The sequence below is a fragment of the Macrobrachium nipponense genome, chromosome 40, assembly GCF_015104395.2.
Source record: "Macrobrachium nipponense isolate FS-2020 chromosome 40, ASM1510439v2, whole genome shotgun sequence".
Lineage (NCBI taxonomy): Eukaryota > Metazoa > Arthropoda > Malacostraca > Decapoda > Palaemonidae > Macrobrachium > Macrobrachium nipponense.
Genome location: NC_061101.1, coordinates 19,738,146 through 19,755,420, shown reverse-complemented (window position 1 = coordinate 19,755,420; position 17,275 = coordinate 19,738,146). Strand labels below are relative to the sequence as shown.

At 40.0% G+C, this 17,275-nt stretch overlaps 1 protein-coding gene across 5 annotated transcripts in view; it reads left to right on the top strand.

Moving 5' to 3' along the window:
- Positions 1 to 469: 469 nt before the first annotated feature.
- The window catches only part of LOC135211969 (uncharacterized), a 244,100-nt gene continuing 227,294 nt past the window's right edge, over positions 470 to 17,275 (top strand). For all 5 annotated transcript variants that reach the window (XM_064245226.1, XM_064245227.1, XM_064245229.1 and 2 more), the window contains exon 1: positions 470 to 760. In XM_064245226.1, the coding sequence (XP_064101296.1) occupies positions 758 to 760 (3 nt within the window). In that variant the 5' untranslated portion in view covers positions 470 to 757. The remainder of the gene's footprint in view (positions 761 to 17,275) is intronic.

Here is a 17,275-nt window from a genome sequence, read left to right as displayed (position 1 = left end):
TGTGTGTGTGTGTGTGTGTGTGTGAATACACGGCATTTAAATGTGCTTTGAAAAGTGGAAAACCATGCGGTAATATGAAATCGGCATTGAAAGTATGTTAGTTTAGAATATGAAATACGTGGTATGTTTGATAAAGAACTATTACACAGACTAACATCTGTGACCAAGTTACGTTATGAATATCGAGAGAGGGGTTGAGGAAACATAGGCGAAACATTTACGACATTTACACTTTCAGATTAAATTAGATTGAAATTTGACTAACTACTAAGACTAGAAGAAAAATACAATACGCAAAATGTACTAAACACGAAAAAAAGAAGGGGGAAACCTTTTCATCACAACCCGCCAGTTTTCCCCTCGGGCTAGGAGGGGAGGTTTGGGCGGGGAGTGGCCGGTGAGGGGCGAGGGTGGGGACGGGGGAGGGTGGGAAAGGATCCACATCGTAGCATACGACGACTATTCCAGGCCAGGGGAGACAGTGTGCGTGAAGACCTACTAGAGTCAAGTCATCCTAAACGTGCCCGCTGTCTTTTTCACTCTCCATCCGTATTTTCTGAACATTCGTGTTGTTACTTGCCTGACGGACATAATACCACTGGAAAGCTTCGTCGACAGTCAGCCAATTGCATCGCGTCTTCCAGGAACAATATCTATCCCAGTGTCATTGCAAGTGTTTTCTGTAGATGGGAGTCCATCGGTCGCCGCAATTTTGCCCACTCACAATTCTCCTTCGGTCTTGCAGGTGTCCTTTCGAATGGTGAGTAAAACGTCGTCTTTTTGTCCGCGTTCTCCTGAATGGTGCCTTTTCGATCACGGAGTAATAGTGATCGGTTCGGCTTCTTGCCCCTCACCGGGACCTCGTGATTGGTGAAAAGTAGACGTGCTCTGCTATTTGTTGACATTCAACTTGACAGGTTACTTAAGCGGGGGAAGTGGAGGGCTGCCGCCAATAGTTTCGTTGAAAACACTTGTTTTGCGTTAAATTATATATATATATATATATATATATATATATATATATATTATAAATATAAATTATACTCTAAATACTTTCGAAAGAGATGAACGCACATTATTACTACTATAGTTTTTGTCAGACACGATTAGCCTAGTAGCAAAAAATATTAACGAATTGCAAACGATCATCTGAGACGTTTAGTCCCTGTTGTAACATCAGATGAACCGAGATAAACTCGACAGGATGTGATGAGGGGCCTATGTGGTATAAAAACCACACCGCGGTTTTGGGTACAATAGGCTAACGTGAACAATCGTATTTTAATTACGTTATTTCGTATCGATACTCGGGTTGTCTTGCTTCTAAGTCTATTGTCATCGAAGCCCAGACGTGGAGATGCTCCCATACTTCCAGAGAAGATAGACCCTGGTGAGCTGGCTAGATGGAGTTTTGAATTACTTCGTCTTGCTGACATTAGCGCTAAAATCTGAAAGATTGTTATTGTGACTGAAGGAAAATAACATGAAATTATTTTTGCACGCTTGTTGTTGCCACGTATAGTTGCCTATTGTTTATTCTGTGCGGCATGTTCGCGTTGTATTTGTAGGCTAATATTCTTATGGTTTTTAACTGCATTTAGTACTATGTTTAATAGAGATGTGTCAGCAGTGAAATCAACATGTCTGGTTCACCGGTAAAATTCTTCAATGTCGAGTTTCATGATATTTAAATATTTTTTTGCAATTAGCGCAAAAATAACTACAACCAGGTTTTTACCAACCACTCAGAATCCACCTAATGTCAAAGGTATTTATGGCGCTTAGTAGGTTCGCCAAAATAGGTATCTCTAAGATGCGTTGCATGAAAAATGGTTCGTACTTATAATAATTTTACTAAGACTAACCTGCCACTTCATGACTCTCCCCATCGGAATGAACATATCAAAGGGTCCCATTCATCTCTTTGCTTGAAGATACGCAAATTTCTTCAGTGACATCATATTCCAGGTTAAAGATGGTTCATTATATATATATATATATATATATATATATATATATATATATATATATATATATAGATATATATATACATATATATATATATATATATATATATATATATATATATATATATATGTGTGTGTGTGTGTGTGTAGGTATATATATATATATATATATATATATATATATATATATATACTTATATTATATATATATATATATATATATATATATATATATATAATAATGTACTACATAATTTACGTAAAGTCGTGCATGTTTCACACTTTATTTTTGGAGGCTATCCTTCGGCCAGTCAGGGAGATCAGTCATTCCGCTTGTAGTTAATTTTTCTAGACTAATTTTTTTTCTTTGATGAAAACTGCTTGTGAATAGATAAGCGCCCTGTCTTGTGTTTTTAACTGTATTTATTTATTTTTATTTTTTTAAGGGCTACCTGGATGCTTTGTGCCCAGGAGTCGGTTCCAATTTTTTTTTGTTTTCTGCGTTGGCTCCATTAGTCTATAACATGCTTGCCGCGGCGGGTAGTTATGGCTTCAGTGGTAAATGGCAGTATGTCTTTTGAACAAGTTGTTTGCACGTTTTTTTTTTTTTTAGCGATTTACGTCGAAATACATTTAAAATTTAGAATTTTATTAACAGGGAGGCGTTTCAAGTTGCTTTTAAGGTATTTGTATTTTACCCTTTACATGACAAGCCGAAAGACATTATTTCATCACCATTTCATACTCACTGGAGTGACATTCTTAGCTGTTAGAGGAGCGAGCGTGTTCACTTGACGCACAAGAAAAGGGAGTTGTTTTGGAGTTGCATCAAGCAGCAGCGTTGTTTCTTTGCTGGGTTTTGCATGCAAAGTTGTGGTATTTGTAAGTTAAATGGCTTGGCCTTAGGAATTGGTATTTCCCCTGACAGTGAAGTGGTGAAAATTGTAGCAATCTCTCCACTGGGGTGCTGGAAGGGGAAGCTGTTCTGAAATGCAAGGACATATAGTATATGATTCACTGGAGGAAGTTGGCCTTCTTCTGAGAATAAAGAAGTTATTCTTATTAGCTGAAGTTATTGGACTCTTGATCGTGATAAGGAGACGCTTGTTTGCTTAAGTAATTATAGTTAGATGGCTGATTTATGAGTGGGTGTTGGTACTGAGCGCATTGTGGCGACTGGTAGTGAATATTATTTTTTCTTTTCGGCGTTGAACTTTCTTGTAGCGACGCCATATGATGCAAATTAAATAATAAGTTATTAAGGTCACATTATGATTACAATGGGTACTTTTATGCAAATTATTTAATTGTAAAGGTCTTTCTCCGTCAAAGGCCGGCTCAGATCTTGTGACATTTTGAATTTTTTTTTCCAGAGTCAACTTCCGTCATTTGATTTTTTTTTTTTTTCTACGGTCGTGTAACCATGCAATTGATGTCTATGCCAGTCCCTTACGACGCTCCTGATTGGCTGTTGATAAGCCAATCACAGGGCTGGAAACTCTGTCTCTCTCTAGAGTTCACATAGGCAGGATTCATGTTCCACCTCTCCTGAAGGATACTTTTGAAAGACGTATCCCTCAGGAGAGGTGGAACATAGATCCTATCCATGAGAACTCTCTCGAGAGACTGACTGAGAGTTTCCATCCCAGTGATTGGCTTTTCAACAGCCAATCAGGAGCGTTGTAAGGGACTGGCTTAGGCATCAAATGCACGGTTGATGTGAATCTACTATAGCTTGTCTCTTCTGGGAACTGTTCATTGATGTCTAGATCGCGTTTACTGTTAAGATCTAAAGGTGTTGTCTTGATTTGTTCCAAACTCCTGGACTATGGATTCCAGATCCTTTGACAATAATGTGTAATCCTCAAACTTTCACAAATCGGAATCCAGCTTTTATATAATGTCTTCACACTGCAGCGTGTCTCAACCATTATTAATCATGTATCAGGGATTTCCAACATAAAATGTTTTTATTTCTTTATTAATCTCTTCCAGTCTCATTTGTAAACCTAAATTCCTTAAGGAAAACATAATGCATATTTATTTGGTTTTAGTATTAACTTTATTTTTTTCAAGATATCGACAGAGGAAAAGAAATTAAATCAAACTGTTTGTTCAAGAAAACTCTTAAGGTGGTTTTCAACCTTGTTTGTGAACAAAACTTCAACATAAAAACCGAACATTTTTTTTTATAAAAGGTAAAAAAACGAGAGCTGATTGTATCTACCACAACTTAATATTTTATTGACAGTGTTGAGAGGGCAACTTAAATCAAGGCAGTTTCCCGTGTGAGTAAATAAATGAATGAAACAATGAAACATGTACATGTCTGTTGGTACACTAATATTAAAGTAATTCATGGTCTGACCTGGAGTGAATTCTCACAATTATTTTATCGGCTTAGACAAAAATGAATACGGATAGTGATAAACCTGTTACCACATTTCTCGCTTCACCATTGTGTTCCAGGGAACCTTGGGTGAGGAACATTAAGGGTCCCATACACTGAATGCTTGTATGAACGATTGTCTGTATCGTTCGCAAAAACATTGTGTATGGGCTTGTCTGAATGCAAAAGTAGGCGGAGTTTCGTGTCTGAACGATCTCAGCGGGAATCTGTCATGACCAGGTTGCTGGGTTCCGACTTAAGTCTGTCATACACAGGTCGTTCAATGTATGTGTTTGTTTGCCGATGTAACGCTATTGTGCACGTCTCTTCTAGAGATGATGCCACATCTTCTAGAGACAAAATCTTTGTTCAGACTGAAATCTGGTGCGGAGGTCGTTCATACTGTCTGAATAGTGTGTGATTTTAGGTGTGTCGAAAACGGTAATCGTTCAGACAATCGTTCAGTGTGTAAGAGGCCCTTCAGAGTCTGGATTCCAGGCGTCCAGCGTCTGTTTCGTTTACAAGATTTATGTTAGAGAGATCCAGACCCAGTGTTTTGAGTTTTCGCTCTCTGTGGGTCGTAGACGTCTTTTGTCATGATTCGAGATACGCAGCATCCGGAAATTTCTTGAGCGCCTCAGTGGCGTGGTCGGTATGGTCTTGGCCTGCCACCTCGGTGGCCGTGAGTTCGACTCTCGGACATTTCATTGAGGGATGAGAGAACAGTATTTCTGGTGATAGAAGTTCACTCTCGACGTGGTTCGGAAGTCATGTGAATCCGTTGGTCCCGTTGCTTAATAACCACTGGTTCCATGCAACAAAGAACACCATATAAACATAAAACAAACTTATTCTGCATTTTGCACGTAAATGCTCGATTCTTTCGAGTGGTATTTGCCATCACTTGTAAGATCTCATTCTTCGGCAGGTTTTCCTCTTCCTTATCTGTAAGGATTCCCTTGATTTTGGATTTCTGTGTTTGTGTGTATGTGTGGTTTGCTTGTAGTTTATACATACGTAAATAGCGCTTGCATTCAGATGCGATCTAATCTCAAGCAGTGCGTGTTTTTTTTCATCACAACGAGCTTAGTCACATCTGGTATTAACCCGATATAGATCCACCTTTTTCAAAATCCGGGGTGAACTCATACGGTGACGCAGTTTGTAGTACTATAGTAGATTCACATCAGCCGTGCATTTGATGACTAGGCCAGTCCCTTACGACGCTCCTGATTGGCTGTTGATAAGCCAATATCTGGGCTGGAAACTCTGTCTCTCGAGAGTTCACATGGGTAGCATCTATATTCCACCTCTCCTGAGGGATACGGCTTTCAAAAGTATCCCTCAGGAGAGGTGGAACATACATACTGCCTATGTGAACTCTGGGTAGAGACTGAGAGTTTCCAGCCCTGTGATTGGCTTATCAACAGCCAATCAGGAGCGTCGTAAGGGACTGGCCTAGACATCAAATGCAAAGCTGATGTGAATCCACTCTAGCACCTCGGAGGTGGATGCATGTCGGGTCAATACCGTCACACCCCTTTACGTTATGAGTAACAATGATTTTTTTTTGCTTTTAGAACAAAATTAATTTATATTTTCTTTATTTTATATTTACATTTACGAGAATTGCGATTGGATACGGCTGTTTGCACAAACGACAGCTGTTTTGTTCCAGCCATGGAATGTTTAATTAGGCGAATATCACTCTGGTTGGAATGATGATAATGGCTTTGCTGTTTTGGTAATTTTTGATTACTCGCAAGTATTTCGAGTACATAAACATTTATGCGACATCACGTAAAATGCTGGAATTTTGTCTAGTTGAAATAAAGGATAAAACGCGAAATAATAAAAAAAAAAAACGTGGATATGGTTTACGAAAAATCTGCAGTGTTCGTGGGGGATAGTTTCTAGTTTCCCTTAATCGTCTAAAATTTTAGTTTTTTGTAAAAGAAAGCGATTGAGATTGTTAATTACTTTCTGTCCGGTCTCAGGTCTTAAAAGCTATTGAGGCTAGAGGGCTGCAAATTAGTATGCTGATCATCCACCCTCCAATCATCAAACATACCAAATCGCAGCCCCCCCGGCATTGGTGGTTTTCACAATTTTAAGGTTAAATTTAGCCATGATAGTGCGTCTGGTAACGCTATAAGTGCCAACAACACGGCCGATCTTTGCTTGACGAACTTTGCTCGATGGTCAGAAGCTGGAAAAGTCAGACTTATCTGCTGTTTCTCTGCTTCTGATGTCACATCGAGCAGAGCTCGACCGTTTGGACGGGCCTTTATACGCTGCACGGGAAACTCGATTGAGGAAACTTAAGCACATTTTTTACTTGTTTTATCTTGCATGTAATGGTTTTACATATACGAAATGGCGGGGAGTTGACGTTAATTTAAAATATAGCAACCGTTGCAAACACCACTCTGAAAGGAACTGTGTGAGATTGTGTTGAAAAGTTGTGATACTTCTCAAGAGTTGCAATTTTTCTGAAAAGAGCTGAGGGACGCTTTTGCTTTGTTAAAAGCGAACAAAAGCCAAGATTTCAAGTTTTTAAAACAAGCTTTAGCGAAAACTTTTTAAAAGCTCTATTACAAAAATTTAAAAAAATGCACATGTTGATTCTTGAAGAGAATCAAGATAGTAGACAGACGAGAGGTTGGAGGGAGGGCTCTCTCTCTCTCTCTCTCTCTCTCTCTCTCTCTCTCTCTCTCTCTCTCTCTCCTTTTTTATGTCTTCGCTTGGAGCAGTTGATGCAGGATTGAACTGTTAATTGACTGTTAGTTACCTGGCTTCGTTCATCATGAGTCATTTAGAAAAATGCTCACCTAATATAAGGCTATTCGTTCCTGTTGTGAATTTTGAAATTACAAAATAAATAAGTAAATAAATAAATAAAATAAAATAAATTTTTTTTATAACATTTCATGATTTTAGAAGCGAAGCGCCCCAAGGGTTAAACGGATAGGAGACATGAATGTCTATCCATGAGAACGTCTGTCAGGATGTCAGGTAGCGACAGCTGATGAGGCCAGGGGCCTGCTTTGTCCTGTCCTTGGAGGAAAGGCGCTCGATAGGCAATTAACGGAGGTGGAGCTGACAAGGATACGCTATATTTCTTGCGGAGTGTTTGCAAGATCATCTCGGATTTTTTTTTTTTGTTTTATTTTTTTTTTTTTTTGGGTTTTTTTTTGTTTTTTTTTTTTAGTTGAGCAAAATTTTCGAAAAATATTTCGTCATACAGCAGCAAAACCTACTGGAATAATCAGGTCTCTATTTCTCGGGCCCGTAGGGTTAGTGCTGTCAGTGCACCTCGCGCGGTGCACTGTAGGCATTACTTTAATGTTCTCAGTTTGTAAGATCATCTCGAAATATTTCTTTTCCATTTGAGCTAAAAGTTCGATAAATATTTCGTCATACAGCGTCAAAATCTATTGGAATGATCATCACGTCTATTTCTCAGGCCCGTAGGGTTAGTGCCGTCAGTGCACCTCACGCGGTGAACTGTAGGCATTATTTTAATGTTCTTTGTAAGATCATCTCGATATATATATATATATATATATATATATATATATATATATATATATATATATATATATATATATATATATATATATATATATATATATATATATATATATATTTTTTTTTTTTTTTTTTTTTTTTTTTTTTTTTTTCCAGTTGAGCAAAATTTTCGAACAAAATTTTCGTCATGTGGAGGCAAAACCTACTGGAATAATCAGGTAGGGCCCGTAGGGGCTTAGTGCCGTAAGTGCACCTCACACCGTGCACGGTAAGCATTGCTTTAATGTTCTTTGCAACGTGCCTTCGGCCCGTAGCTGCAACCCCCCCTTTCGTCCCTTTTACTGTACCTCCTTTCATATTTTCCTTCTTCCATCTTACTTACCACACTCCCCTAACAATTGATTCGTAATGTGGTATTCGCGTTACACAGTTTGGACAGATTTCGGACGGATTCGTTGTGGAGTCAACAGGGTCAACATGTAAGCCAAACGCGCCTCAGTCGCGTGATCGGTATGGTCTTGACCTACCACCTCGGGGGCCGCGAGTTCGATTCTCGGGTATTCCATTGAGGCGTTAGAGATGTGTATTTCCTGGTGATAGAAATTCACTCTCGACGTGGTTCGAAAGTCACGTAAAGCCGTTGGTCCCGTTGCTGAATAACCACTGGTTCCATGCAACGTTAAAACACCATACATACATACATACAAACAAACAAAAAGGAGGCCATGAGTTGTATTGAAGCATTTAATATGCGTCGGTGTTTAGCCATTAATATGTTCTATGAAGTAAAAGTAATTCAATGTTCCACAACACAAACCGGAGGTGATTGGGTTCCTGTAAAGTTAAGTACATCTTAGTTTTACCAGACCACTAAGCTGATTAATAGCTCTCCTGGGGCTGGCCCGAACGATTAGATATTTTTACATGGCTAGGAACCAATTGGTTACCTAGCAACGGGACCTACAGTTTATTGTGGAATCCGAACCACATTATATGAGAAATGAATTTCTATCATCAGAAATAGATTCCTCTTATTCCGCGTTGGCAGAGCCGAGAATCGAACTTCGGACCACCGGATTGGTAGGCGAGCGCGAAAACCAGTCGTCCAACGAGGAACTTGGGTTCCTGTAAAATTAGATTTTTTGAAAAATGAGTTCCAGATGAAAACAATATGTCACCGCTGTCGAGAATGGTCATGGATGGAACGGGAAAATGTTTCCATCAAAGGCTGTGCTGGAGTTTGCGGAAGTGTCGGGTGTTGGGAAGTGAAAAAAGTTTATTTGCATTTTATGAATTTAAAGGCAGGTTATCACTAGATGTCGAGTCTGGTTTTGTTTGACTCAAGTGGTAAAAAACTTGGCTTTTTATTGACAAACATATGGACCGATTTGTATAAAATTAATAGTGAAGAATTACGTGTCAAGAAGCTAACACTTTATTCTTGAAAAAGCAATAATTGAATAAATTATCGTTTCATAATGGACTCAGTTATGTACAAAAATATCCACAAAGCTGAAATACAAAAGGGTATGACTGATGTGAAAATTGAGTAGTGCAGATAAAGATGAACTATTTTGATAAATGGAGGAGAATCGTCAGAGGTTACTTGTTGACAGCTTATGCCGGACCCCCTTTATTAAGTTAACAGTTTATTCGTGACCGCTTATTGCAGTAGAGCAATTTATATTTTTTACAAGACAATGAGACCCAAGCAGATCATTAAACGCCTCGACGCCATCACTGGTTAGATATCCATCCATAGATTCAAATCATCACAGATAAGAACACCGGCAGCAGATATACCAATCACGTCAAGCAGTAGGCCAAGTGGATATTATTAGTCGAAATGGAACGCAAGATTAGAAGCACTGGTATGGGACAAGGAATGTCCTTCTTCTTTCCCACTATTATCACTACATTAAGGGGTCGGTTGCCCGATGCGCCTTTCCTTGCAACATCAGGCATGGCTTATAGTTTGGCAAAGGGGTTTTTACGACCGCATGCCCTTGCTGTGGGTCCCGCCTTTTGAGTAAAAAGTGGACCTAGCCTTTTACTAAAGGAGTAAGACTGCAAGGCAGCTGTTGTCCTTTTAGTGGCCTTTTAGGTCACGTAGTACCTATGGTGGTAGTATTCTTACATCTTACACCCCTGCCACAAGGTGCTGGTATTCACAAGCCCCGGATTTTTGCCAAGCTTCTAGGTTAGATTAGCTTAGGTTAGGTTGGGTTAAGTTACTTTTGGAGTAGTATATCCATGGTAATTGGGTGTGGGAAACATAATGAGATTATTTTCAAGAACATCGTTTACATCACCGGGAAAATGCAAAGGTAGATGGGATTTGGGCGGAGTTGGAGTCGAATATGGCCAGTGTTGTGGATTTGATTGGAATGAGCCTCTTGCTTTCGCACGGTAAGGCTCAATTGAAGCTGGTTTAAGTGCGTTCCTCGCCAAATATGAAATTAAACCGAATGGCCGGAAATTTAATTCCACCATGTCGGTACTACCATAGGCATGTCATCAGTGAGGGAAAGTAATTTAATGTAGCCTCTCTCTCTCTCTCTCTCTCTCTCCAAGGAAATCTGAACCAATGTGCTACAGCCCAGTAGACAGAGAGAGAGAGAATATTATACCAGAATTTTGATGCTTTTAAGGAAATGTGAACCCATGTGCTACAGCCATGTGTATATATATATATATATATATATATATATATATATATATATATATATATATATATATATATATAGAGAGAGAGAGAGAGAGAGAGAGGCTAGCCGATGGTTATCTACTATTTAATGCTCGTTTATGGTCTCACGGCCACCGTGATGTTACCCAGAGGATAATTGCAAATGAAAAATAAACACTTGTAGAATAGTACCTTTTCTCTTGTATTTTGGGGAATTGCGTCATTGGAGGACTTGACGAGGTCCTGCAGTCCTCATTCTGTGAGGCCATCGCCGTCTTGTGGGAATTTCCGTGGCTTTAATTTAATAGACCTCGTGCCAAGTCTTTTATTCTTCGAGTGTTGGTTGGCCTGTTTTCTTTTAGCAGGTCGAGAGGAATTCTTTTCTCCAGTGGCTGCTGTTTTATATGTTTAAGAAAAGCGTCTTTGTAGGTGTTTAGTGCTAATGTTAGCAGGCTTACGTGTTTGGGTAATTTAATATATTATGTATTATGTTGAATCCATTGAAGTTTGCAGATTTAATTTTCAATTCGGTCTCTTATTATGTTACTTCAAACATATGAAATGTCTTCTGCCTTTGAAGTCTGTGTCCTTTTAGGTCATTCAGCAGGAATGGTCTGCATATTATTATAATGATTTAATTAATCATTGTGAAATAAAGTACTCGTTTCCCAGTATTTAACCAGTGCTGATCTTTGTTGAGTGGCCAGATTGTTTTGTCTTCTCAAGTGACTGATGTTTTCTGTATTCAACAAAAGCTTCGTTGTAGATGTTAGACGACGTCTCGGTTCAGTATTTCGAAATCTTTAGTTTTAGTTTTGTGTAAAAGAAAACTATTGAGTTGGCTTTGTTTGTCCATCCGCACTTTTTCTGTTCGCCATCTGATCTTCAAACTAAGAGCTTCAGTGGCGTGGACGATATGGTGTTGGCGTACCATATCGGTGGCCGCGAGTTCGATTCTCGGGCATTCCATTGAAGTGTGAGAGATGTGTATTTTTGGTGATATAAGTTCATTCCCGACGTGGTTCGGAAGTCACGTAAAGCGGTTGGTCCCGTTGCTGAATAACCACTGGTTCCATGCAACGTCAAAACACCAAACAAACAAAATCTTCAAACCTACTGAGGCTAGAGGGTTCCCAATTGGTATCTTGATCATCCACCCTCCAATCATCAAACATACCAAAATTGCGGCCCTCTAGCCTAAGTAGTTTTTATTTTATGCAAGGTTAAAGTGAGCCATAATAGTACTTCTGACAACGCTATAGGACAGGCCACCAGCGGGCCGTGGCTGAAAGCTTCATGGGCCACTGCTCATACAGAAAAAGTTATTACTTAGGCGCAATTTTTGCTTGTTTTTCTCTGATTTTGTGCAGAGATTACGTTCAAGGTTTGTTGCTTCTTACGTTTGCTCCATCTCATTATTTTCTGTGGTTTTTCCTCCAAGGTTCTTCCCCCGTAAAGGATTGGCGGTGCACTGTAGGCATTATTTAAGTTGATTTGCAGCGCGGCGTTCCTTAGGCCCATAGCTGCAACCCCTTTCATTCCGTTCACATTCTCCTTCTTCCATCGTTCTTTTCACCTTCTAACAATCGTTTCATTGTGCAACTGCGAGTTGCCCTCCTATTACACCTTTCGAACCTTTTTCCCGTTTCCCTTACAGCGCCGAAGGACCTCACAGGCCCCAACGCTTGGCCTTCGACCTCTGTTTTAGATTCCGTTCCATTCCATTCGTTCCAAGTTTCTCATTCAGTTCATTTTCTCTCATCTCAGAATTCTTATGCGCTTTTTGAATCACTTTCTTTTACTCACTCATGTCGATTTTCCTCTCTTCCGGTCTTCCCAATTGCATTGTCTTTCCTCGCTCCCTTTTGGATGAGTCAGGGGTTTTTCCTCCTTAGCTATGAAGTCACTTTGGGGCTTTTTCTCCTCCTTCGTATGAGGAGCTGTGCATTCTTCTCTCCTTCGGCCTTGAGTTTGCGTTGATCTGGTTTTTAATATTTCCTTTTCTTCCGATACGTGTGTCCGCTGATATTCCGCTTTTCTTGGCTTAAGGTACTCTCTCTCTCTCTCTCTCTCTCTCTCTCTCTCTCTCTCTCTCTCTCTCTCTCTCTATATATATATATATTATATATATTTATATATATATAATATTAATATTCCCCGCTTTTCTTGACTTAAGGTACTTTCTCTCTCTCTCTCTCTCTCTCTCCCTTTTCCTGGGTTAAGGTACTTCTCTCTCTCTCTCTCTCTCTCTCTCTCTCTCTCTCTCTCTCTCTCTCTCTCTCTCTCCGTGTCACCATCCCTCACCGCTCTACCTTTAATGTCGAAGGAATTAGGTTACGGCCGAAGTTCCGCTCTCTCTCTCACTCTACAAACATTTTGGTTGGTTGGTGTAAACATTGTTTGGTTAGGCCGAGTCCAGAGGTTCACAGCTGGCTTCTTTAGCACTTGATTGCACTTACGAGACTTGAGCTGGATTTAAGCCTGCATCTACTAATGTTAATTATTAACAGATTGCCCGAGTGAATTCTGAGCGCTCTCTCTCTCTCTCTCTCTCTCTCTCTCTCTCTCTCTTAGGGAAAATTACAGCGTTCGATCCCTAAACAGGAAGATGAGGGGGACGATATGGACGAGTTCCTGGAAAGTCTTGTTGCCATGGCTGACGTAGGTCAAAGCCGAGAGAGAGAGAGAGAGAGAGAGAGAGATTCTGTCCCCACAGTAGTATACTTACTTTACTTTATCTTCCCGCCACTGGCCAGTGGCATAAGGCTGATACAGTTCCTTTCCATCTGTCTCTATCCCGAGCCATTTCCCTCGCTTCCTCTAGGTTTTGGATTTCATCCTCAAGATCTCTGACAATTATGTCTATCCACATCGTTCTTGGCCTACCCAGCGGTCTTCTTCCTATTTTTTCTGCTCTCAGTACTCTCCTGGGGTCTCTATTCCCATCCACCCTCTCAACATGTCCAAACATGTTGAGGGGATGGAACCATTCATAAAATATTTACAAAATATTTGTTTTTCTCCCTTGGGAGGACTGTTCGAATAAGAACACCTTCGTCCCGAGAAGAGAGCCGAAACCCTTCCCCAGGAGAGATAGTGTCCGCCAGGCGAAGACGTATTGGGAAATGGTTCGATGCGCGTTTATGATGACTGTCTGACTTTGCCTTGAAAGCACGTTGACGTCACAGGGGCACGAAACTGCCTCTCCCGTGTCTTACGTCAGATTTTGGGTCCTTGGGTTGCAATGATCGCTTATTTGTTACGTGTGCGTTTGCTTTTGTGTATTTTCATTGCATGTCTCTTGGTCTGTCTTTTGGCAGTTTGATTTTACAGTTTAAATTGAAGATGGACAGCTGTGTTTGGAAAGTTCGCTTTTTAGTTTTCTGTGAAAGAAGACTATTGAGGTGGCTATTTGTTTGTCCGACCGCACTTTTCTGTCCGCCCCCTGATCTTACAAAATACTGAGGCTAGAGGGCTGCACATTGGTAAGTTGGTCATCCACCTTCCAATCATCAAACATACCAAATTGCAGCCCTCTAGCCTCAGTAGTTTTTATTTTTATTTAAGGTTGAAGTTAGCCATGAGCGTGTGTCTGACATCGCAGCAATATAGGCCACCACGGCTGAGATGATTCAGCATTATACTCTGTACAGAAAACTCGATTGCGCTGGAGAAACTTCGGCGCATTTTTTACTTGTTTATCGATTGTGTTAACCTTGCCTTTCGTGTTTTCGTTTTAGAACTTAAGTGAAATGCAGTCTTTTTTTTTTTATTTACATTCATGTTCTGCAAATTATACCTATGCAAAGTTAGTTTATATAATTTTAGTTTCCGTTTTATTTGCAATGGCTCTGTGATGACGTTTTTGTAGTTACTGTATTCTTTTTAATACCGCCTTGAAATTATATTTCTTGCTGTCCCATGTTAAATAATTGGACGTCATACCGCATTATGTATGCGGTTATACATGAAGTAAAAAATTATCATTGCTACACGGTGTGTATATTATAATATATAGATATATATCTATATATATACAAAGATATATATATATTATAATATATATATATATTAAATATATATATACATATTATATCTATATAATAGAATATATAGAGGGATAAACAAAATTTGGCAGACTTCGTTATCAGTGGTCGAAATACTCCTCTAATGCATCCATTCCAACGAGAGCAAAAAATGACGACAGTTTCTTAATTAGTAATGTGTTCGATTGGGTGCCATGTGGTGGTGAATTTGATATGGGTCTCCTGGAGAGAGAGAAAGAGAGAGAGAGAAGAGAGAGAGAGAGAGAAGGGGGGTTACCTATATCACATATATGTATTAATACGTATATAATATGTGAATAATAAATACTCCATAATTATCTAAGACTTCATTTCGCTATGAGAAAAAGTGCATTCAGCCGCGTCTGCAAAAATATGGGAAAATATACATTTGACAAAAAAATAAATAAATAAATAAAAAATTGAAAGCGAAGTCTCCCGAGTATCATTTTTTACTTTTTTCTTTTTTTCTTTCTTGTAATCTCGATGAGCTTTGTTAAGAATTCTTAATGTATTCACTTGTTTATTTTATTTGTATTTGATGTTAGTTCTTCCGTTACACCATTTTTATTTTTAAAAAAATTTTTGACGTTACGTTTCAGTTTTTGTGGTAATGATAACAGTAATTTTTTGTCTACTGATGCAGTCTGTCATTTGCTGCTGTTAACTGACCAGAAGTCAATAATTTCAGACACTTATTAATTATGCCCGTCTCTGGTGCAGCGGGAAATTGATTTGTTTACTTGCTCTTCTCTCTCTTCATCTCTCTCTCTCTTCTCTCTCTCTCTCTCTCTCTCTCTCTCTCTCTCTCTCTCTCTCTCTCGTCCGCTAGAGAATTGCCAACATATTTATCTGTCCATTTCTGGAGGATGAACCCGTTTTAAACTGACGCTTACTTATATGTCTGGAAATGTCTTGTTTGGTTTATTTCACGAAACATATATCAACCAAATTGTTTTGAGCTGGAAGTTTGTTGACGACGTATCGAATGAGGTACCAACTGACCGAGTGTCGCATGGCAGCTTGGCAGACCGCGGTGCCGTCTAGGGGTCCTTGTTTGCGAGGGTGGAAGGGCTAGCAGGAATGCCGCCTAAAATCGAGCGTCATAATGATATGGGTGCACCTGATCTCTCTCTCTCTCTCTCTCTCTCTCTCTCTCTCTCTCTCTCTCGTCTTAATATGGGGGCCATTGTGTGAACTGGCCGAAAGTCTCGCCGAGGGAATTCTGTAAATCACTTTAGAACCACGTCGTTAGTTCTTTAATGAATAGGCACACACGCTCGTTTTTTTTTTTCTTTCCAGCTGTGCACACGGAGCTGCGGCACGTACACGAGCGCGCGCACCCACGTACAGACAGACAGACAGACATACTCACAGACTCCCACTCACTCCAACGCAGCGCTTAAACCTCGCGCGTTGAGCGATCCGTCCCGATGAGATCGTTCCCATAACCGGTAGGGATCTCTATGGTTCGTCCGCTCTGGATTTAGTTCCCTCTCATTGATTTAAGCGACCCAGTGGTAACTGTAATTGCAAATGGCATTTGATTCGCTGCTGAATACCTGTTTATGTGGCGGTGACCAAATAATGTTATTTTTACCTCATTATTCTCATGAGCGTTTCATAGGTCATCGTCCGTGTTCCAAATGACTTCGGACACGTCTGGGTTTATTGATTGTTTTGTGTGATTATGAGTGTTGGCGAACGTATTGGGGTTGTGTAGGGAGGGGGACGGGGTTTTGGATCGTTTGGGGGGAGAGTGTGCGGTTGCTGATGAAGGAAAGACGACGAGAGAGAGAGAGAGAGAGAGAGAGAGAGAGAGAGAGCCTCGATAAACTGTAATTTATCCGTAGAGCCAAAGTTAGCGAAATGCAGATCGTAAACGATAGAGTCTGGCTTTTGCAGCATCGTGCGGGACTTGTGTTTATTGCATTTCGACCGGATTTATTTTGTCTGCGTGTTTGGGCTCTGGTGCTTTGCGCTTGGAGACTCGTGTCTATTTTTTTTTTTATAACTTCCGGTTGTTCATTTCATGCGCAGGCTGCTGAAGGAGTCTGACTTGATATTGCATCGTCTACTCGAGAATTTGTTACCATTTCATAGCTTTTATGAATAAGAAAACAATTTGACGAAATTTTTTTCCCAGGCGTCGATGATGTTCGTTATGACACCAAATAATATAATATTAATTAGTCCCCTTCTCGAGAGGTGTTATTAACTCCCCTCTCTCTCTCTCTCTCTCTCTCTCTCTCTCTCTCTCTCTCTCTCTCTCTCATCATGGAAGATATTGCTTTGTGTTTGGGGTCGCGTGGGTTCTTAACTTCTCCTTTCGGAGGGGGAATTCCAGGGTTGTTGTTTTCGAAGGCACAAATCCCCCTGGAGATGCTGTGGTGGTGGTGGCTTCGGAACGTTGTTAAAATTGACGCGAAAGAGAGGTTAAGGTCATCTGAATCATCAAACCTCCCCTTGATTTTGTGGTTTGTGTTCTGGTTTTTCTTAGTCTGCGACTTCATTCGAGGTTATTTTAATTGCATCACCTCAATTCTGCCTATTTCGTAGACTTCATAGAGTTAGGCACCCACCTCCTTCCTCTTCCTTTCTGTTTTGTAGATTTTTCCTTTTTTAGCCATAGGTTTGA